Source organism: Tiliqua scincoides, chromosome 4 (assembly GCF_035046505.1).
Source record: "Tiliqua scincoides isolate rTilSci1 chromosome 4, rTilSci1.hap2, whole genome shotgun sequence".
Taxonomy (NCBI): Eukaryota; Metazoa; Chordata; class Lepidosauria; order Squamata; family Scincidae; genus Tiliqua; species Tiliqua scincoides.
The window spans coordinates 145365669-145389867 of record NC_089824.1 but is presented as its reverse complement, the minus strand read 5'-3'; the positions used below and the strand labels follow the sequence as shown (position 1 = coordinate 145389867).

The 24199-nt window shown below is 41.3% G+C and overlaps 1 protein-coding gene and 1 pseudogene across 2 annotated transcripts; one reads left to right on the top strand and one right to left on the bottom strand.

The window, feature by feature from the left end:
- Nucleotides 1–104: 104 nt before the first annotated feature.
- Nucleotides 105–24104, bottom strand: CRYZ (crystallin zeta). Of its 2 annotated transcripts, none has more exons than XM_066625461.1 (9): nt 23984–24104; nt 10045–10161; nt 7575–7727; nt 6237–6400; nt 5013–5064; nt 3928–4077; nt 2171–2272; nt 1985–2080; nt 105–1111 (listed from the first exon to the last, which is right to left on the bottom strand). In XM_066625461.1, exons 2-9 carry the CDS (start codon nt 10153–10155, stop codon nt 947–949), a joined length of 993 nt encoding a protein of 330 aa, XP_066481558.1. In that variant the 5' UTR covers nt 10156–10161; nt 23984–24104; the 3' UTR covers nt 105–946. The 2 variants fall into 2 exon arrangements, with proteins under 2 accessions (XP_066481558.1, XP_066481557.1); XM_066625460.1 differs by lacking the exon at nt 23984–24104 and adding an exon at nt 23209–23313.
- Nucleotides 5660–5779, top strand: LOC136650564 (5S ribosomal RNA; annotated as a pseudogene).
- Nucleotides 24105–24199: the final 95 nt, after the last annotated feature.

The window sequence follows — 24199 nt, the reverse complement described above, 5'->3', positions numbered from 1 at the left end:
GCAAGACTGAATTGGAATATGCACACCTGCTGGAGATATGGCTAATAAACATGTCTTACTGATGAGATTCACTGTAAAAAAAAAATGAAAAGTACATGGACACATGGGTTTATATTGCTTGTTTATTTTGAAGGAAGAGGCATTCTAGAGTGCAATTCTGTGACTGGCAGATACTAAAAGCCACACTAAGTAAATATACTTCTCCTGTGCATGACCAAATGAACATTCAACTTTTTCAAGTTAATGATAAAACATCATTGTCTGGATACAGAAGAGGAAACAGCGTAAGTCCTATTCATTTGTTAATCTTCCTGCATTCAATGAACTCAGGGATAGAAGGAATAGAGGTCCGCCAGCAAGCCACACATTACGCACTGACGCTCTTATTGGCCACACCCATTTGGAGTTCGATTTCTACACCTGTCTGAAAAGGTCAGCACTGAATGCAAGGAGCGATTTTACCTATGACTAGACCTTTGGCCAGCCAAAAAAGGAAGATTTCTAGCTAAATTAGAATGATTTCTATCTCTGCATTCAGTCTGTCATCTACATACAAGCAGTGAAACATGAAGATACACAAGAGAGCTGATGGGGTGTACGGTCAGCAGGTGTGCTCCTGCTCCACTTCTTCCCACGTTCAATGAACACATGAACAAATATGAGTGAAGAGGGCTAGTGTGACTAGCACAAACAAAAAATAAGTAGCAATTACCTTTACAAATTTTATACAAAATAATCACTGTTTTATCTGAATTGGTGCCCACTGCAGTTGTATCCAAAATCAGTTGTATCCAAATCACATTCAAAATGCAAATGCATTGCAAAATGCAAATGCACAAAATGCAGTTGCATCCAAATCACATTCTGCAAGGCCTTCAAAGTGCATTGCATAAAGGTTGTGCTCAACATTTATGTGATAGGGCAGAGAGGCACTCAACAACATGATTTAACAGATAAGAAGCACCATCTTCCCCAAAGCACCCTGGTTATGGATTATATCTTTGTGAGCCTCTGCCACCTTCTCCATTGGATATTGACGACCTACAACTGGTTTCAGCCAGCCAACATCTGCACCTGCAAGTAGTGTTGCTGCACATTCACGCATCTCTTCCTAAACAGAAAGGACAACAATTTTAAAAGAATAGTAGCATAAAGGACAATATTCCGCCATCCTCCAGAAATCAAACTACATTGAAGCCCGGGGGGGGGGGGGAAGACCCTGTAGAGTAGTGGTCCTCAAACTTAGGGAGAGTTTTACTCCCTAAGTCAGACTTTGTGGGGAGTGGCTAGAGCAGGGGGTGAAAGGGGGCTCTTTTAACTGAGGGCTGCTGGCAGCTGCAAAAGTTGTGGGGAGCCCTGAGCAGTCCTCCACAGGGCTCCCCAATGCTTAGAATGTTGACTTAGAATGTTGAGAAAAACTAGTCACTAAGCACTTCCTGGTTGCTTGGCGACCGGTTTTTCCTCAACATTCTAAGCATTGGGGAGCCCTGTGTAGGGCTGCTCAGACTCCTCACAACTCCTGCAGCTGCCAGCATCCCTCAGTAAGTAAAAACAGTCCCCTTTCACCCCCGTTAGAGACGTGATCCTAGGGATCCCCCATCCTCCACCCCTTAAAGGGACAGGGTAAGCTTCGGTCACATCCCACCAGTTTGAGAACCACTGCTGTAGAGCTTTACATCTAAATGTGAGTGGTCGTGTATATTACAAAACAATAAAGCATAAGGAGTAATTTGCCATACCAAGTAGCAAAACGAGATTTTGAAAGATTGATCCTATGGGAAAGTACTATTTCATTGTACATGAGTTCCAAGAATTTATGTAAAGTTCCCCATACTGTGAAAGATTAGTAAAGGAGAATGAAAGTGAAATTAACATCACAAGTTTTTGACCTATAGTATCCCATAAATGAGAATGTGATGCAGAAAAGATAAGGTAACTGACCTAAATGAATTATAAAAAAATAGAGTATGAATTCTTTTTTTACCTTAGATGCAGAGAACAAACTAATTCCTCTAATGCTCGATTCCTTCAGCATAGTATCCCTTGGGTTTATTTCAATGGAACCTCTACAACCTACAATCTGTCAAAAGTGATACAAGGAAGAATGAGTTAAGGAAAACTTAAGGTTTGATATAAAGCTTCTTATTAAAAGAAAGGAGTACATGCTTACCATCACCCTTCCTCCACTTGACAGCAGCTGCAGGTCATTGGCAAGGTTGACGTTAGCCAGCATCTCAATAATCACATTTATGCCTTCTGCACCAGCAAATTCCTAAGTTAACAAAAAATTATTTGCTCAACATAAAGTCATGCAAGTTTCTTGCCTGAAAGACATAATGTCACAAGTTACAATATGAAGACATGAGACTATGCCAAAAGTTTAATGGCATCATTTTTAAAGCAACAGACCAGCTCAGACAATCTTATGCACACACTACTCTCTCTTAGGAATAATAACTACATGTCTTCAAGATTCAACAGTCAGAATCAACATAGGTTGAAAGAAACCTTTACGCATTGCTGTTTTGAGTGACTTAAGCATAGGAAAAAGGTATAAATTAATCAAATGAAACTAAATGTAACTACCCCTCACTGCATATACATTATGTGACAAGGAGCATACATCTCTACCAGAGTTCCTGCATTTTCAGCTTCCAGGGCCACACCACTCAGTCTTGCTCTTATAATGGGCTGGATAAAATTAATTATATAAAATATATACATTTTGTACATGACTCTAAGACAGTAGCTCCCAAACTAGTGAGTTGTGACTCACCAGCCTGGGAAGCACTGGCCTATGCCCCTTAAAGGGACAGAAGGCAGCGAAGTGATCCCCAGCAATGTGTCGTTGCTGGGACAGAAGGGCGGTTCACTTACGAGTGATGGGGGGGGTGCAGGGAGCCCTGCAGAGCCCTTCCCAGCACTCCCCAAGCCTCTGATTCACTAAAAACAGAGAATGGAAACCACTTTTTGATTGGAAGCCGGTGCAGCTTGCTGGTAAGAAAACCACCCCTTCTGTCCCAGCAGCAGCGGGATCCTGGTATTGCATGGCTGCTGCAGCCCTACCCCCAAAAAGGCTTATTGGTTTCTTCCTCCCAGGGAGGACCACTGCTCTTTCATAATAGGGGGAAAATATATGAAGCTATGACGCTGCTTTTGCTCTCTCTCTCTCTCTCTCTCTCTCTCTCTCTCTCTGTTGCATTCTTGGTGAACAACCCAGACCAGCAAACTTCATCCATGGGAGTGAGTGGAGTCATTAAATGAATTTAAAAGTGTTGACTATTAAACAAAGGACTTTACAATACAAGAAATGTATCTTTTTAGATTGTAAGCCCTCTTGAGACAGTGGACCATTGACTTAAATGACTTTTCTTTGTACTGTAAACCACTTGGTGAACTTTTTTTGGTTGAAAAACAGTATATAAAATTTTTAATAAAGCAGACCAGTCAAAATGTGTGGGTGGGTCAGACACTGCACACAAGCCACAGTACATTGGGTCACACATGTAAGGACTCTAGGCCACCACTCATTCTCCCCACACATTTTCTCTTTCTGGTTTTTAAAATCACCCTTGCGTAGCAGGGTGGTGACCAGGAGGTGGCAGTACAGGTGGAAGCAATGGGTGTGCGTGTGTTCACTTGCATGCACATTCAAAACTGAAAGGGAGGCAGTGGCCGTAGTGCAAACCATGGTGCAACTGCTGAGCGACTCTGATGCCACATGATGTGCATAAGCTATCAGAATGATATTGTGGTCCTTAGCATCACCAACAGCTTAAGAGACCAGCTGTTTAATCATGCTGACAGTGCAGACTTATCGTATGCAGTATAAATTACAAAAATCATTCCAAAAGGGAGACATGAATTGAATTTAAAACTGTTGACCATTAAACAAAAGATCTTACGATACAAGTTTTTAAAAGGGACCTTAATCTCAGTTAGGTAATCCTTCTTCCTGTGATTAAATGCTTTGTGGGCTCCATTTTTCAAAACTAGATTCATTCCTTCTTCAGTCCCAGCCGTGCCCAGAACCTTTAGGCCATAAGCCCTTGCCATCTGACATGCTGCTATTCCAACCTAGAAAGTTACAAAGAGATAAATGCAATACCCTGCTAGTGTTTCCCATAAAAGACCAATTAGGAAAGTTATTCCAACCCCCCACTAGCTCTATACCGTTACAGATGTGCATGGTAACAGTATGCAGAAGTCCCGGTAACAAGGTATAGTAGTGCATGTTCAAACAAACCTCTTCCCCCTCCCCTGCAATTATAGAAAGAACAAGCGAACAAGAGGATTAGTGTGTGCCGTGAACACTTACATCCACAATTGCATGGAGCCAGTTGGACAGGACAAGTGTCATTCAAGTCTACCCAGGGACATTTTAAAACTGCTTGCTGATTTCCCAGAAATATGACTTCATGCAGCACTAACAGAAAAGCCCCTAAAAGCAATTCATTCAAGGCTGAAACTAAAAGAAAGGAATAGCTATAGATGGAAAGTAAGAGAAGCCTGAAGTGACTATTCAATAGAAATGGATGCATTTGGGAGAAAGTAAGTTGAAATGACCACCACCTACAGTAACAAGTCCAGCAAATTAATACATCTGCCTTCTGTAGAGATTTTAGTACTGGCAAAGAAACTGCTTTACTATGAGACCCAAGGAAGATTTATTTAGTGCCTGTTAGCTCATAAGTTAGCAATGCAGTGAAATTGGCATTAGCAGGATAAGGAGAACTAACATTCTCAAAAGTATGGCTCTTCATTTGTCCATCCAAATGAAATATTAATAATAATAAATGCATTTTGATTAATATGTTTTCAATCAACAGATGCACAGGTTATCATATTGATGTCCATTATGGAGTTAAAGATGCGTTTGAAACATGCCTGGAGGAATTTCAATAGTCAAGACTAAAAAGATGCCTGTAGGTATTGCTGTGTTGCTGTGTTGAGGCACTAAAGTCAAAGAAATTTACTACCTTCAGCACAGAGGGTTCAATCAAGATACTTACCCCTCCGCTTGCACCATGAACTAGCACGGTTTCTCCTGCTCTGGCAGATCCTCTGGGGTTGGGGGGGGGGAGAAATACAGAACATTATCAGCATTATAATTATTTGATTGCGACACATCATACAACCAGAATAAGTTGGTTCAGGTGATGGATCCAAGTCAGCCCCAGCCCCACGCAAGGCAGCATTTGAGTATGCATATAGCACTTCCCTCTCCTGGTATGTCAATCTGTTTTTATTACTACATGGGGCGTAGATCAGTTAAACTGTTTAAAGCAGTATTATTTTATAAATGTTTTACTAATATTTAAATATTTAGCAATTAAAAATAGCATGCAACATAAATATATAAATCGCAGTATTTTAACCATGCACATTCATGAGAATGAACATTGGAATGGCTTGCCAGGAGAGGGAGTGAAACATGAGTGTGCACATCCTACATGAGTGCAGCTACTTTGAATATATCATCCAAACCATCCCAATATTTAGCCATTATGCTAAGTCAAGTTTTTAAAGAGTCAAGACAACATTCAGTGGGTTCTTTGCGCTTGGATTTTAAGTTGACCCAGAGCATTCTGGATATCAGGAATCTGCTCCATGGCAACAGCTGCATTTGTGTAACTGCCACTACTTATATACATGCAGTAATTGCAGCAACTGTTACCCTGCACATACCGGATCTCATCTGATCTTGGAAGCTAAGCAGGGTCAGGCCTGGTTAGTACTTGGATGGGAGACCGCCTGGGAATACCGGGTGCTGTAGGCTTATACCATAGTCTTTCGAGACTGAAGGTTGCCAACCAGTCCAATTACAGTATGATCTGGGTGTATGGATGCAGACCAATCATGTAAATGAGGGGACACACAAGAAACATAGCAGCGCTGAGAAAAATCAGTTCGCTCTATGGTTTCGATAGTGTATGGAACAAACAACCCGCTGCAGGCTCTGGATTATCACTGCATTATTTGCCAAATGGCCAACCAACCTAAGAGGACTGCCAATGGAAAAGGCTGAGATTAAAGCTTGCAGCAGTCTCTGCCAAAACAATTTTTTTATAAAATATCTCAACCTCACAAGAGTCTTGTATTTTACTCCACAGTGTCAACACCAAAAAAAAAAAAAAAAGTTCCAGAATGCTCATGAATTTGGAGGATTAAGGAAATAGGCAGAATTATCAGGGCAGAACCTCATGGATTTGAATTTTAGTGTGCAGCTTTCTTACTTTTGAAAGAGAGCATGGTATGCAGTAAAATACGGAATCCCAATGGCTGCACCTTGCTTGAAGTCCAGTTTATCAGGCAAGGGAAAGACCGTATGAGCTGAAGCAACAGTATATTCTGCATAACCGCCATAACTGGTACCAAGGGTAAAAACCGCGTCTCCTTTCTGATAGGAGAAAACAAATGCACAAAGTACAGCATTGTGCCAAAATGTTTTCTATAGTTTATAAGTAAAATTAACATTTTCACACAAGTTCACACACACTGGAATAACCAGTTCCAAGTGAAATGAATATGTCAAGGTAACAGAAACATTATACTAAATACAGAAATATCACCAATTGTGCAGGGTGTACATCTTTTAGCACTGCGCAAAGTGGTACTATAGAATACTTAATCCATTAGGCAGGAGACGGGCACTGACTGATCCAGAATGTACTGCTCCCATTGGCCAGAATGGCTGTCAATTATACCAGGACAAAAAAATGCTGTAACAAAGCAGCACTAAAGAAAGCTGCATTTTTGGTGGTATGACTATAGTTATCCTATTTGCACTAACAGAGAGATATTGGGTGATTCTTAGAAGACTGAATAAAGACAAATAAAGATGCAACTTTCTGAACATCAATATTTAATGGGAAGTCTTTTCAGGAGATTCTTGATGCCTGAAGAACTTCATTTACAAACTGCTACCCCTACTAGTTGTTTGCTAATCAGGTACCAGCACAAAGTCATTGCATACCAGTATGCAAAGTCATTCCCAGAGCACAAAAATGAGGGCTGGTTTAGTGTAGTGGCTACGAGACTGATAGGCAAATCAGAACTTCCATGATTTAAATCTCACCTCTGCCAAGAGACGCCAATACCTGGTTGGTGGGAGCCCTAGGACAAAATTCTGCATTAGGGCCCTCCACAAAACTCCCATACTCACCCCCTAAGTATTACCAATGGGCACTGCCACTGGTACTGAGTGTTCATGGGTCAGATTGGTCAGGTGAGCCCTCCAATGTGCGTTGGCCCAACCTGGTCAACTTCTGGCAGCATCCCTGCTACTATGAACTCTTTGGGGGGCCTAAACAAGCCACTCCCTCTAGCCTCAGTTACTCAGCTGCATTATAATTGGTCAGTCTAAGTAATTGCACAGCAATAACACACAAGTCTGAACAAATATCATAAGGTGCAGAGGAACAGACAGAGAAAAGAACAAACCATGTCAATTTACAAACTGCTTGGGAGAAACAATGCTAGCAAACATGTTCTCAAAGAGAAAAACTCAGGGTAAAGGCCATAGAACTGTATTGTTTTAGAGATAGCTTATCAGTCGGTTTAAACTCCAATACCTTGAAAGCAGTCACATGTTCCCCAACTCCTTCAATCACCCCAGCCACATCAGACCCAGGTGTGAAGGGTAATGATGGTTTTTTAGCATGAGTCCCAGAACGAATATAAGTCTCCACTGGGTTAATGCCACATGCATGAACTTTAATGAGAACCTGGAAAACAAATGGCATTTGTTGAATGGCCAACATATATAAGGCTAACATGAATATATTTCACTTCTGCTTCAATTCTTTATGCACACTCACCCCTTTTCCTTAAAAAGAAGGTTCAAAATTCAAGCAGAATAAAGTCGGTTAGTAACATATTTGAGCAAGTCACCAAGTTTTGCATAAGGCTGCCCAATGCCCAGCACTTTATAAACATTTGTTTAGCATTCTGTGAAAAACAGACCCACAGGTTAGTACAAAAATTTGATCACTGCTTATGCCGCAGGTCTGACAAGCAGTGGCAGCTTCAAGGGCCAGGAAGGCCCACCCATTCTGAATGTGTTCTAAAGCAGTGTTTCCCAAACTGTTATCAGCTGGAATGCTAACTTGAGGTATGAGTTAATCTTCATGCCCCCAAATTAAAATTCACTTTTTAAATTTTCTCTAGTAATTGGTGTGCCAAAGATCATGTGCAAATCCATTTTCAGCCTTTTGTCTGGGCTGGAAGTCCCTAACTGCACATCTTGCTCTCCAGTTCAGCTTTCAGGGTACACTGGAATGACTGTAAAGATTTGAGCAAACAGTCCTTGAACGCTATTTTTAGGGAAAGTCTAGCAAATGGCTACACACACACGCATACTTAAGGTCTCTAGTAGCCTCAGGAGCACAGGACCCCAATTATTTTTAATTAATAATTTATTCATTATTATTAATAAATAAAAACTGTCTTTCTGGATCTTTTTTGTCTAGTAAAACTATAAGAAATTTAAATCAAAGGTTCACAAGCCATTTTATTCTTATAGATTGGTAGATTGATGTTTTAAAAAATGGGTCCCAGTGCTAAAACGTTTGAGAAGCACTGTTCTAAAGCAGGGGTCTCTAAACTTTTCAGCCGAAGGGCTGCATCTAACATCTGCCACAGTGTAGAGGGCCGGAAAAAAAAATTAAATATAAAATCTAAATAAATATATTAGAGATGGAACTTAGATGGATGAATGGGCTCAAATGTCCAGGATTTCTCCAAGCACCAAAACAGCCCAAGAAATAAAGCACACACTTAAATGGACCCCCATTTCCCCACTGCACAGCACAACTCTAGTTGTGTTTGGTCAGCTGGGCCAGAGGCTCTCAGGGGATCAGAGGCTGGCCGCGGGCCGAATAGAGGCTGGCTGCGGGCCGCATATGGCCCCCAGGCCAGGGTTTGGAGACCCCTACTCTATAGGATCTCCACAGGAACTGCCTAGCCCTACCAAGCAACACAAGAGACTTTTCTTTTTCCTTGGTTTTTCCACCTCAAGGTGAGAACAGGCCACTTCACCCTTTGAGAGAAGCCTCCCTTGCCAATGCTGCTCTGACAATAAATTTGGGGCACCTCTTACTACCTGAATGAGTTACTAACTAACTACATCAGTTAGGTTTGAGTGACACATAGGTGTTACAACACTTCCTTTTAGGGCTACTTCCTGTGTGTGATAATTGCCTGACACTGATTAACAGTCTTTTGGTATAAAGATTTTCCAAATTGAAATTAATGGAAAACAGGAAAAAAAATTGTGTTGTATTATGGGTGTTACTGAAGAGGTGCCAAGAATGCACAGACAAAATAGTTCTCTTTATAACCAAATAGGTGACTAGATATTACAGGTAGGCATCTCTTAACAACTTACCACCTAAGGACCTGAAGGTGGTCAATGCACAACAAAGAGGCTCTTAATGAAGCATTCTCCCATAGCCTGCAGGAGAGTGTCTCTTTACACAACAAAGAGGCGGCTCTTAATGCAAAGAAAAGGCAATTGGTCTCCAGTAGCCTGAACAGTCAGCATCTGGCAGGGAGTGTCTGTTTACACAACAAAAGCACTGGATTGGGCTGAATGTTCGCTTAATGACCTAATCCCATAACAATGGGGATCAGAGAAGTATCTGCTGCTAAATTACTTGTAGATACCTGAATGGGAGATCATCTCATCACTATTTTCCCAGTAAACTCTGCTGCACATGGAGCTCATGCTGCAGTGAAGCACCTATTCTGGGGAACTCACTCAGCTGGTTCCTTGCTTTCCCCCCAAGAAGTGAGGAGCTCTTTACAATATTACATTATTGATGCCAATTTTGATCATTTCTGGATGCTGCTGCTTTTCCAATTCACTTGGTTGCTGTTGTATTGCATTTTAATGATATGCAATCCTTTGTTATAGTATCAAACTTTACTCTGCCCAACAGTTGCTGTGTGTTCTTTATTGGAGCAGAAAAGCTTCTCATACAATTAGTTCACCACCGCCATCACTTCAGTGGATTTCACTCAGTCCAAAGCATTCATTCCTACCTGGTTCTCTTTAGGAACTGGCAACGAGACATCCGACACCAGCTTAAGCACTTCAGGTCCACCAAATTCAAACACTCTGACAGCTCTCATCACATTTTTCCCCATCGCCATGGCAACCTAAAAAATCAGAGCGAAAAAAATATAGTGTCTTAATCTTCACCTCCTTTTCCACTTCAAAGAGAAAGGATCAAATAACTTGTTCTTCAGCTGAAATTTAAATCAAAGGTTCACAAGCCATTTTATTCTTATCTAAAACATGCTATTGGGGGTTTGCCTTATGATATTCTCTAGCCTGCAAGAGGAGCAGAAATTGAATTTATAAAAAAAAAATCAAATGCATAAAAGCATGCAGGCAAATGTGCCAGCTTATGAAGGGTTCCTTTGTCACATCTTCAAAATTATATACCATATCAGGTTAATAATTTGTTTTTAAAAAATTTTCTGGGTAACCCCAAGCTGTATGTTAAAAATGATCTTTTAGAAGGATAGTTTGAAACTTGGGAGTCAAAAATCAGAAAGCCTTCGATCACACATTAGGAAAAAAAAATATCAATGTTGCCTTGGACTCTCTTTGGGACCAAAAGAATGCAAAATCATTTTAACAGGCTGATCATTTTTATTCATATTCTCAGTGCAGTCCACACAAATTCTATTACATAAACAGAACAAAACAAAAACAAAAAAAGAGTATTACATTGATACATGCTTATGAGTTACTTTCAAAAAGGAAAAAAAATTTATACATATACACGACCAGAGTATCTGCATATCAACACTTCATATGGCTTATGTTGTTATATCAAGGAATAACCTCCAGATACCCTCAAATAGATCCATACGCAGCTGATGCCAATATGCCAGTCGCTCAAATACTGATAAATATTGTTTGTCCATAGGGCATATGTAGGTGGGCATCTCTCCTTCCAATGAAGTAATATGTCTTTTTGCTACCGTGAAGGCACAGAGAGTCCATTTCAATTGTCCAGGTGTGAATCTCCAGATAACAGGTAGACAATTAAGAATTACATACATATCTGTAAAAATTAAAGGTTGCTATAGCACTCTCTTTATAATATTAATTATTTCATCCCAAAAGCTTACAATAACAGGACGTGACCACATCATATGTGTAAGTGTAGCATTCAAACGCAAACATCTCCAACATCTAGATTCATTGCTAAGTCCTTTAAGGAATAGCCTCTGTGGTGTCCAATATATTCTAAAGAGTATTTTTTGCTGTATTAGGCATAATTTAAGATCTCCAGATATTGCGTGTATATTCTTAAGAGTCACATCCCATTGCTCACCCAGGATAGGACATTCCAATTCAGAGTTCCATTTAGTTTGGAGTAAATGTGTATCAAACTTAGTACATGACATTAGATATTTATAAACAAATATTACTGGTTTCTTCATATCAGACTGCATAAGTATGTCTAGGAGTGGGGGAGTTGGTGAAGCAGATAATGCAGAGGGACCAAATTTAGAAATTAATAAATGTTGCAACTGTAAATATTGCCAGCTAGCGGACTTTGGAAGGTGATACTGTTCACCAAGTCTATCAAATGAGAAAAATTCCTGAACCTGATCAATAAGTTGATCTAATGTAAAAATTGCCCTATCAGTCCAGCTCCTCCATTAAAAAGATTCCCTATTAATCTCTAAAGTTGGATTCATCCATAATGTTAATCTATGGTGGGAATAGGGATCAAATTCAAACTTCTGGGCCATCATATTCCAAATATACCTAGCTGAGATTACTGTCACAGGTATTATTATTGACATGTTTAGACCCCAATGCTACCCATTTACACAATGGAGCTAACACAGACATTTCTAACACCACCCATGATGGTATCTCACTGTGCTGGTTATTCCATCTATTGCAGAAAGTTAGCAAGTATGCAAAATGGTACAGATTAAGGATGGGAAGTCCAAACCCTCCCTCTTTTTGTTTTTTAGCTTGAGAAAAATCGTTTTCTGTTTTCTGTTTTGTTTTTTAGCAAAGTTTATTTATTTCTTTATTACAGATACAGTTGAGGAAAATTGGTTAGCCTTAGGACTGGTACGACACAGGTTACGCACAAGGGTACTGGCCATAGATTACAACATACTAATACAGGTATTTTGCATTAATCCAAAAAAGAAATCAACAATGACTGAAAAGAAAAATACCCATCAATACAAAAATTATCATATTTGTGATTATACTAATTAATGTTTTAACACTCAATATTGTTTAAAATTATCTATCCAGTCATTAAAAGGCTTCAAATTTTACGCATACAATATTCCTGCAACTATATTGATATATACAATAAAATGTTTCTTGTCTTGGTCTTTAATTTCTGATGTCATATTTAAGAGGAATATTTCCAGTTTGAATGGTAATGCACAATTCAATATCTCTTGTAACAGTTTATGTATTTTCCAATATTTCTTTGCTTTTTCGCACCTCCACCACATATAATAAAAAGTTCCTTCAATCTCTTTACATACCCAACAGTTATTTGATGACTCAGGTACATTTTTGCTATTTTCTCTGGAATTAAATACCATCTATAAAACATTTTATATAAATTATCTTTAAAAGATATCGCTTTAGTTATCTTAATACCACTTTACTTATCTTAATATTTGTGTTCCAAATTTGTTTTCATTTATATCTGCTTTGATTTGATATAATTAATGGAATACTCTTCGCTTCTGAGGAAAATTCAGTCCATTAATATCTACAAGAAAATTTCCACTGTTCACCCATTTTCAGTTTCTGTTTTAGTACTTTCTTTGTTCTCTGTCTTGGTGGTATTTTCCTTCTTGCGCCTCCCTCTGCTCCTTCCATTTCTTCTTCTTTTTCTTGACTCTTGTATTTCTTAATCCCTCTCTTTTCTTCTTTCATTTTCTCCATTCTGTTCTTTTTAGATTTAATCCAAACATGATGATTCTTCTTCTTGAAATGACATGCTCTCTTTCTGAGAGTTCCCTCTTTTTTCTTCCTTAAAATTCTTAAAATTCTGTGGCCTTCAGGAAGTGACCTGAAGTGTCTTCTTGGTAAAATGCCCAGAATATTATTGACACAGCATAAAAAGAAATAAACAAAACTAACACAGCAGCAGTAATGTGACAGTAGTACTAAGTTCCAAATAATGGGGGGAAAAAAGGAAAAAAATTCTCCAGTGGTTCATCGTGGAAGAGCCAGCTCCTGTGGTCCGCACTGCACCTCCGCTGCGTGGACCACAGTCGCAAACGTGCCATAAGGCACATTTGTGGGGCTTACCACTGGGCTCCCGCTGGAGCTAGCTCAGCTCTGGCTGTTGCTGAGCCAGTGCACAGCGGGCACCCGGGTTCCGCAGCCTGGTGGTCTCCATGACCTCTGGGCTACAGAACGGATGATGCGGGTGTGGGGGAGGCTTTCCCAGTAGGGGGGAGGCATGACCGAAGGGGTGGGTGAGGTGTGACGGGGGACAGGCAGGTCCGTGGAGCTGAGCTCCTCAGGATCCAGGGAACTTGGGCAGGGCTGCTTGCTCTACAAAAGCACCTTCACTTTAGCAGCGACCAAACAGTTGCCACTAAAGTGAGTAGTCCCATTGCAGGACTACTTCCCTTACTTGGGGGAAGGGGACGAACATCCCCTTCTCCCGAGGAGCCTCCCGCGATAGCGCGGTAGGCGCTGGATCCGGCAGGAGCCCACTGTGGAGCCACCAGGTCCTGCAGCTCCGGGCAGCTCAGGATTGGGCTGCCCGTTATCTTTTTGCATATCCTGAAGTAGACCAGCAAGGAAGGATTCAGCTGATTCTGGGATTCTGAACTGTTTTATGCCTTCTTCAGTTTCAATGCAGAGAGTTGCAGCATATTTTGTGAAGTATTAAATCTTGAGGTCTCTCGCCATGAGATGGGCTTTCCTAAATTTGTATCTTTGCTGAGCAACTTCAGACGACAGATCAGGGAAAAGCATAATACAACTTTGTTGACATTCCAGGTTGCCTATTTGCCTTGCAACAGATATAATATGGCTGTGCATAGATGGTCGCAGAAATTGCACAATCCATATCTTAGTAGAAGACTGAGTTGCCATAGCCTTGGTTGCCCAACGTGGAATTGAATAGACTCTCTCTAGGAAGAGCTCAACGTCATCTGGTATTTTTAACAATAGACGAAGGAATTTCTCCATTGAAACTATAGCCTCCCCAGGCCCTCCGGCACAGGTCTGAGAGTCTGGAACGCCCAGTACACGAATGTTGCTTGCCCTAGCATTAGTTTCCAGCAGGGATACACGGGCATTTATAAGAGAGTAAGAAGCATGCATAGCAGTTCCCTGATGATTAACTTGATCCTCTAAAGCAGCCATTTTCAACCACTGTGCCATGGCACACTGGTGTGCCATGAGTGGTCCACAGGTGTGCCACAGGAATTTGGGGGAAGGTCATTTATCAATAGGGCCAATGGGAGATATGAGCCCCCACTGGCAGTATGGTGTGCCTTGTCAATTATCAAAAACCTGGTGGTGTGCCGTGACCATTTTAGTGCCTTGTCAGTGTGCCATGAGATGAAAGAGGTTGAAAATCACTGCTCTAAACCATGAATTTTAGTTTCCATTGTATTTACTTTAGTCTGAAGAGCAGAAAGATTATCTTGCACCTCCTGAACAGCTCCAGTGAGTTTTTTTAGCTCTTGCATTTGCAAATTAATCTGATTAGATATCTGATCTTGATAGTTCCCAGTTTGCTACTGGAAGTTTTCCATAAGTTCCAAAAGTTTAACTTGTTGACATCCTCAACCGGTGCTGTTGCTGAAAGTAAAACTGCAGAAGCAGCAGCAGACATCTGTCTGGTAGTGGGGGGAGAAGAAACTGAAGAGACGGAGGTGAGTAACTTTTTTCAAAGGCATTTTCAAGGGCAACCTTGGCACGAAAGTCAGGGAAATGAGTAAGAAATGAACCAAATAGTCATTAAAAGGCACTTAGCAAGATAGTGAAACCAAACAAGAAGTCCTCTTCAGTATATATTAGCAATTCCAATAGGAGATACACACTAGGTGCACCGGTCAGTCCGCCATCACACCAGAAGTGTCCTGCCCACACAAATTTTACCCACACAGACAGTCACAAGGAAACAGGTTTTACTACCAGTCTGTAATTCCTTTGTAAAGCAACAGAAACTACAATAATTTCAGTTGAACTTCATTACAGACAGGTTTCATAAATACTTTTGACCGGAACCATTTATAAACAGGACTTAGGACAATGGTTTTCCAAATGTAAGCTAGTAATGTTAAAGACAAATTTCACCAGGTTTTTCTTTCCCACATCCCACTTCCAGTGCTCAATTACATCTGCCATTCTAGAGAAATGATTGGCTCACATCCGAAAGCTCTATCACCCAAACATTACAGCATCAAGAAATGACTTGTGCATCGGTGAAAGCGCCATTGCAAATCTAAATTTAAATTTAGCAGCAGCTGGTGTTGACTGAAATGCAATATTTTTAATTTTAAGTATGTTCAGAGCCACCTGCTGGTCAACAAGGACATGCATGGTTACAATTGACTCAAGGAGCACCACATGCTATCCAATGGACAACCTAGATTGGACAATTGAATTGCTATGACAATAGGCATACCAATGCATGTAAGAGTTTGTAATTACCCGACTCTGTGCAAAAAGTATATGGTCAGCTTGCAAAACAATTTCTGACAAATCCATAATTCACACAGTCTGTTCCTACCTGGCAGCCCGCAGAGCTCAATGGGACTTATTAGTCGTAACTTTGATAATAAGTCTCTCAATAGCATGGTCAGTGCCTGCTACAGAAATTAAGATCCCTCTATTTAATGTTGTCAGATGATTAAAGATGTAAAATTTCCAGAAATTTTGAAGCTTGGAAAAAAACCCGGTTTTTTCCCGGTTTTTTTTTTGGGGGGGGGGGGAGGAAATTTTGGGGAAAATTTTTTAAAAATGCTACATTAGCACTTTTTTTCTTTTCCAGATTGAAAGTCATTCTGTTACTTTAGGAACATAAAATATGACTATAGACAATTTGACTTGGCATAAAATTATCACAACTAGCATATTAAAAATATAGTGTATCCAAACAATTATTACAAACAGAATTTATTTTTATAATATTTATTTGTAATTGTAACAAATGGAGCAACAATCTCTTGAACTGTTTACTAGTTTATGTGGAACAGACAATAAAACCCCCACAAAACAATTTTTAAAAATCCAGAAATAAAAATTAGTCACATTTCTTCTCCACAGTATTAAATAAAAATAAAAAACCCATTCTCATAAAAAGAATTGAGGAGGGGAAAGTGTATAGAAGGGAATGGGACTAAGTTTCAATGAATGGGCATGAAATTTAATCAGAATCATTTTCTGAGCTGTCATTATCAGCATCAGTTTCAGAGCCCAATGCTGTGGTCGGAGCACGAACGTCCCCTTCTCCCGAGGAGCCTCCCATGGTAGCACGGGAGGAGCAGAATTCAGCAGCAGCCCTTTTTGGTGCCCCCGAGCCTAGGCACTCCGGGCAGCTCAGGATTGGGCTGACAGTCTCTGCTTCTGCAGCTACTCTGTTGTGTCTGTCATTATCACAGTTATTATGGACTTCTAAAAACAGAAGGTTTGCCCGGATTGAAACAAGCTTCTCTACCCTTTCGCATGAAGGTTTATTTCTTGATTTAGTGTGAGTGTTTCCAAACAGAGACCAGATTCTTTCACATGCTGCTGAAGATGGAGGAATCTGAAGAAGGCAAGAAGCAAGAGGAGTCAGAGGCTGTGTTGTGCAAAGAGCTTGCCACCATGTTGCAGGAGGAATATATTTGGCAGAATCCCAGCTTGCATTCCTGGACCAAATCCCTGAAGATGTTCTATATTCTGCAACATTTGAAAGTACCTTCCCACCATCAAGTCCTAAACGTGATGCTTGCTTTGTAATCCAGTCAAATGCAGTAGCAGTGCTATCATCACTTCTATTTCCACCTTTGAATCTTGGATCCAGCAAATTTGCAGCAGCATGAATTGGGTGGCAACAAAATTCTTCCCTTTTTAAAATAAATCTTTCACTTTACTTTCTTCTATAGTTGTAAGTGGAGATATACTGAGATTTTCAAAAACAGTTGTTTTTAGCTTGGTCATTAAACAAGCAATTTCTGACAAAAGTGCACTATCTGATTCAGATGCAGTGATTGCTGCAGCAACTGGCTTTAGATTCTTCAGGGAATTTTGCAGCTGAACCCAGAAGACATCCTGATCAAGAACAGTGTTTCTCACACTCCTGGGTACTTTTAGAGCACGATACCATAGTCTTTCTAGACTGAAGGTTGCCAACATGTATGTATGGGTACTTTTAAGATCTTCAACTATTATTGTTTCTTGAAGAGTTTCTTTGTTTTTTAGTATACTTTCAAAGGAGATCACCACTCCATCCCACCGAGTTTTACTACAGAGCTTCAGGGTCACTATTTTATTCTTTGCATTTTTTTCTACTTGCTTCTTCTTGAAAACTGCAGCTACAATATGAGTACCTTTTATATGTTTTATGACTTCTTTTGCTCATCTATAGATCATTTGAAGGGTGTCCAGTTTCATAATATCATTAAAAAGCAAGTTGAGCCCATGAGATGCACGTCCTGTTGTTGGCAACCTTCAGTCTCGAAAGACTATGGTATCGCGCTCTGAATGGTGGTTCTGGAACAGCGTCTAGTGTGGCTGAAGAGGCCGATTCAGGAATGACAATCCCTTTCACACCGGGAGCAAGTGTAGTCTGTCCCTGGTCTGTCTCCCTGGCTATGGGCCTTCCTTCTTTGCCTCTTTGCCTCAGACTACTGGCAAAGTGTCTCTTCAAACTGGGAAAGGCCATGCTGCACAGCCTGCCTCCAAGCGGGCCGCTCAGAGGCCAGCGTTTCCCACTTGTTGAGGTCCACTCCTAAGGCCTTCAGATCCCTCTTGCAGATGTCCTTGTATCGCAGCTGTGGTCTACCTGTAGGGCGCTTTCCTTGCACAAGTTCTCTATAGAGGAGATCCTTTGGGATCCGGCCATCATCCATTCTCACAACATGACCGAGCCAACGCAGGCGTCTCTGTTTCAGCAGTGCATACATGCTAGGGATTCCAGCTCGTTCCAGGACTGTGTTGTTTGGAACTTTGTCCTGCCAAGTGATGCCGAGGATGTATCGGAGGCAGTGCATGTGGAAAGCGTTCAGTTTCCTCTCCTGTTGTGAGCAAAGAGTCCATGACTCGCTGCAGTACAGAAGTGTACTCAGGACGCAAGCTCTGTAGACCTGGATCTTGGTATGTTCCGTCAGCTTCTTGTTGGACCAGACTCTCTTTGTGAGTCTGGAAAACATGGTAGCTGCTTTACCGATCCGCTTGTTTAGCTTGGTATCGAGAGAAAGAGTGTCGGAGATCGTTGAGCCAAGGTACACAAAGTCATGGACAACCTCCAGTTCATGTGCAGAGATTGTAATGCAGGGAGGTGAGTCCACATCCTGAACCATGACCTGTGTTTTCTTCAGGCTGATTGTCAGTCCAAAATCTTGGCAGGCCTTGCTAAAACGATCCATGAGCTGCTGGAGATCTTTGGCAGAGTGGGTAGTGACAGCTGCATCGTCGGCAAAGAGGAAGTCACGCAGACATTTCAGCTGGACTTTGGACTTTGCTCTCAGTCTGGAGAGGTTGAAGAGCTTTCCGTCTGATCTGGTCCGGAGATAGATGCCTTCTGTTGCAGTTCCAAAGGCATGCTTCAGCAGGACAGCGAAGAAAATCCCAAACAAGTTTGGCGCAAGAATACAGCCCTGCTTCACTTTGGAAGCAGCTGTCTTCAGTATGTTTACTTGAAGATGTTGCTGATGGGCAACACTTTGTGTTGCTGCTGATGTTACATGAATAGATAGATGTATATGGAATAGATGGAATGCTGTAGATGGAATAGAAAGAGGACTTCTTGAACGAGAACGTTGAGAAAAACTATGTGCATTTTCATCATTGTGGTCCTCTTCACTTGAAGGTCCTCATGAAGGATTTTACTTGTTACATACAAGAATGTGTTTTGTCATCCTGGTAGCATTTGGAAATGCATATTTCATCTGACAGTATTTGCAAATCACATTTTTTTTCTCAGAAGAACTTGTAATTTGAAAATGCCTCCATATGCTAGATGTTGGTCTCACCATTTTCCTGAGGGGAGTAGGAAAGAAAAATAATTTAATGGCTAGTTTTCAAGAAGATACTAATCTATGGTTGTGGGTGGGGGAAGTAAAGAAACAGATTAGTAGTGATTAAATCATTATTTACACAAAGGTTATAAAGATAAACTAACGTAGCTAAATGATTCAGTTTTCTGGAATCAGATAAATGTCAACTCTTACCTTTTTAAATTCAGTATATACTTTCAGGTCCTTTTTATTGCTCTGTATTTTCTTCCAATGCTTTGAGGCCTAGTGAAGAGGACAGAACAGAACCAAACATACCCACCCACATGCAAAAACAGAACTGAAACCTTTTTCTTTTCTTGTGACAACGGCAGCACCTCCTAAAGGAATAAATGCATCTTGTTCTTGCATTGGAGAGTTTGGTTTGTAACCTCGGACTTGCCAGTCCACAGTGCACAGAAATTAGAATAATCTGATACCATACATATTTTTTTTAGAAATGATTTTGAAAATATTTGAACAGCTTGTCTTAAACTATTTTATTCATCATGTTAAAATAAAACATTCCATCATCAATTTTTTTTCTTTTTTTCAATTTTTCAGAAAAAAACAAAAAAGTCTTCAGGAAAAAACGGGGAAAAAACAGTTTTTCCCTGAATTTTTCCGGTCTTTTTCCGGACCTTCACATCTCTACAGAGGATGTCTCTCAATTCTCAGGAAATTTCTAGGCTTATTATTTATTCTATTTATATCCTGCTTTTGGTCACAGACATATCAAGATGGCCAACAAACTTAAAAATAAAAACAGTACAACAATATTGCACGAAAGCCATATAAAATCTAAAAGTGTAAAAACGGAAGTAAACAAATTTTTTCCAGGGCTCCCCCCCCCCCGACTGATCATGCTACAAAACAAAAGTCTGGCAAAGCAGAGTGGCTTTCAAGTGTTACTTGGCACAGAAGCATAGGGCCTTCTTGGCAGGGGTATCCCAGTGATATAAGGCCACCACTCAGAAGGCTCTGCTTCTGATTACTTCCAGCCATACTTCTGACAGCAGAGAATCTATTAGCAAGATCCTGGTGGTTACACATCTTAAAGACTGATGTGGGAGGAGATAGTCCTTAAAATACATAGCCTGGAACTGAATTTGGGCTTTAAAAGGCCAATTGGACCTGAAAATATTTTGCTATGTAAAACAAACCACTCTGTTTTGTTTTTTTTCTTGAATATAAAATATTCTTAATAAAATACTGAAAGCATACTCAGGACTACTGCTTTATTATTCCTCAACTTTATTCAACTACAAACACACTTACACAAAAATGTACCACTTTACATCCTAGTAAAAGTCTGAAAAATGAAATTATACATATTGCTTTGAAAGACATGTTTAAAATCTAAACTGAGATATTTAAATACTCCAATTAATAGGGGAAGGATAAAAGAAAGGCAAAGAAACAAAGTTAGCACAAAGCCTCTTCTATGCCTTGAGAGGTAACAATATGGTGCTATGGTTTAGTGCAGGGGTGTCCAAAGTGTCCAGGAGGGCCACACTATCTCTCTGACATAGTGTCAGAACCAGGGAAAAAAGAATTAATTTGCATTTCAAATTTGAATAAATTTACATACATTTACATAACTGAATATATTAAAGATGAACTTATATGAATGAATAAAGGTCTTGCTCAAGGCCTATAAAAGCTCAAGGCCTATAAAAGGCCTTGCACAAAGCAAGGCTGGCCTTTCCTTTGCTGCTGCTACTGCATCACAGATGTGAAACAGCAAGTAGTGGAGGTAGCCCTCACCCCACAGCTCATACAAGAGGTCAAACAGTCGCCCTCATGCTGAGAGCAGTTGCGTTGGGCCAGTGTGGGCTCCAGCAAATCTCCGGAGGGCCAGAGGCTCACTGGAGACTGGGGGCTTCCTGGGGGCCGCACTGGGAGTCCTCAAGGGCCGCAAGTGGCCCCAGGGCTGGGGTTTGGGTACCCCTGGTTTAGTGCAAGGATGTCAATCAAAAGGCCTGCTGGCCAGATACAGCCCCCAGAAGCAATTGATCAGGCCCCTGTTATAATTGGGCTTTCCCGCCATAATAATTGGGCTCTCTCCTATCTTGAAATTATGAATAAGATTTGCACACTTTCCCTTCTGTCATTTGCAGCTATGTGAGTTGCACACAGCAAGTTTCTATGTGAGGTCAAGATTTATGGAGGCCTGGTCAGTACAGTTCAAGGAACACTCTGGAGGAACCCCACAAAAGTTCAATTTACAACACAATCCTACACACGTTTATTCAAATGTAAGTCCCACTATGTTCAAAGGAGCTTATTATCCACTAAGTGCGCACAGGACTGCAGTTTTTCTCAGTAGTGTACTAGCAACTCAAGATTGAGCACTCTTTCATCTCACATGCGCCAACATTCCTAGTTTTGTGGCACAACACTCTTCCCATTTTCTTCCTGTGATATCTTTTGACAAAATTTGGGGGATATCGCTTAAAAATGTTGTCCATGTGAGCAGCTTGTTCTCATTCTTCAGGTTTCCAGCCTTCCTCAGGTCCCTAAATCTTTGAAAGGTTGACAGGTATCTAAGTGAAACCAGTGTGTGAACTGCATGTGCACAGCAAGTGTCCATGCAGTGCCTTCCTTCTGTCTCAACAGAAGGTGGTGTTCTTTCCACCAGCCCCATCTATCCAGAATGTTGTCTGATTTGCAAATATTTTGCAATAAGTATAACCAGACCTCCAGTGATATTAAACTGTTTATTCTCATTATGTTTGAACTGAGATTTTTTCCTCTTAATGTTGTGCTTTGACAAGTCTAAATTTTTTTTGTTCTAATTGTGAACTGCCTTGAGTCCAAAGGAAATGCAAGATATCACGTCTTTTAAATAAACAAACATCTGTTAACCATTCTTGATTTTTTGAAGTTAGTAGAGGACCTAACTAACCCACCATGCTTCAGAAGCAAATGTAGGACAGATGACTACACAGTAAACAGTTTGTAAAAAAGGTGGACAAAGCTTACTTTCCTTTGTGAAATTTTGGAGAACAGGCTACCTTTCCAACCCCATTGTCCTTCTGCCACTATATTACAGCACCTACACTTTATCAACCCCACCTGCCTTTAATAATTAATATCTGTCTTTCTACAGCTGTAAGCATTGCAACCTTTGCATCCTTCAGAATCAGTTACAATTCCAATGCAAGTTAATTTTTAACTCTTAGTGTCACAAAATTCACCATCTTTATGAGAAAGAAACCAAAGATAGGACCAAGTAGGCCAGACACAGAAGTGATATAAGAGTGGGTAAAAACACTCTTCACACCTACCCAAAATATCTATTTTCATATAGCATGTCAATTTCCAATTGCATAAAGATCATTAATTTACAATCTTTTTGATAAGCCATAATCATTAGACTTTCAGGACACATCACTTAGGGCCTTGCTCCAGGCAGCCAAATTGACACCCTTTAGCCTGAGCGCTGAAACTATTTACAGATTTGTAAGCACCCACATGACAATACTAAACCCCTGCCTTTTTCCAACACAAATCCAATACTCGGCATTTTATTATAAAAATATTTAAAATATCTCCAGGCTCCTGATGCAGCTGGAAGACAACTTTTTGCCTGATGTGTCAGAGCACAATCCTATAAGGTGCGTGTCTACTCAGAAGTAAGTCCCATGGTCTTGAGTAGAGCTTACTCTCAGGAAAGTGTGCATAGGATTGCAGCCTCAGAGCACAATCCTCTGCTTGTGTACTCAGAATAAGTCCCATGGTCTGCAGTGGGGCTTCCTGTCAGGGGAGGGTGCACAGGATTGCAGCCTCAGAGCGCAATCCTATGCTTGCCTACTCAGAAGTAAGCACCATTACAATCAATGGAGCTTGCTCCCCAGTAAGCGTGGCTCGGATTGGGCTGCCAGTTGCCTGCTAGCGCATGCTGCAGACCCAGCCCAAGCCTTTCCTGCCACCTCTCCCCCTGTGACCCGCGGTGCGCGTGCCGCTGCTCACCTCTGTGCTGCAGAAAGACGCAGTGACGCCAGCCTGCAGGCGCTGCACTCAGCGCAACTCGGACTTTGACGCCCTTCCGGCGGCTTCCGGGGAAGGCACAGTGAGGGTCCTTCTACGCAAGCGCCTGACAGGAGTGCTCCTGGGGCGGCAGCCTGCAGTCTCCTGGGCTGGAGTGAGATGCCGGGCAACGTCCTTAGAGGCGCTGCAGTCCTACCCACACTAACCTGGGAGACAGCAGCCGCAGACCTCAGCGTGTCTACTCAAGAGCAAGACCTCTTGTACTTAGTGCTCACTCCCAGGGAAGCGTGGAGATAGGTTTGCACCATGATTCAGACACTGAGCTACTCTCAGTGCGTTTAGCAGCCCAAACCTATGCATGTCTACTCAGAAGCAAGTCCCATTAGTGTCAGTGGGGCTTACTCCCACGTAAGTGTGATAGGACTGGGTGACCAGATCCAAAGGGGGACAGAGTGCCTATGCTTTGAAGCAGTGGTTCTCACACGTTGAGCACCAGGACCCACTTTTTAGAAGGAGAATGTGTCAGGACCCGCAGGAAGTGACATCATCAAGCAGGAACATTTTTCACCACTCTAGGCTGCAATCCTACCCACACTCACCCAGGAGTAAGTCCCAGTTACTGTCATTGTTAAAAGCTTATCCATAGTGCCTTGTTAGAAATGCAAGTCCGTAACATTTCCCCAAATGCAGTCACATACTATGGGAGCATCAAGCCTAATATATTAAAAATAAAATACTGAAATGAATGGGGACCCACCTGACACTGGCTCGCGACCCACCTAGTGGGTCCAGACCCACAGTTTGAGAAACACTGCTCGAGTCAACACTGTTCAAGGCTCGAAGCATTGCAGAGAAGGGAATTAGGCAGGCGAGAAAGTTCCACCGCCCGTCTCAGCCCCTTCTGCACGCGTAAGGTCTTTTGTCCCGAGCGGGCTGCCGTCGGGCCATGATGGCGGCGCCCAGGGAGCCTCCT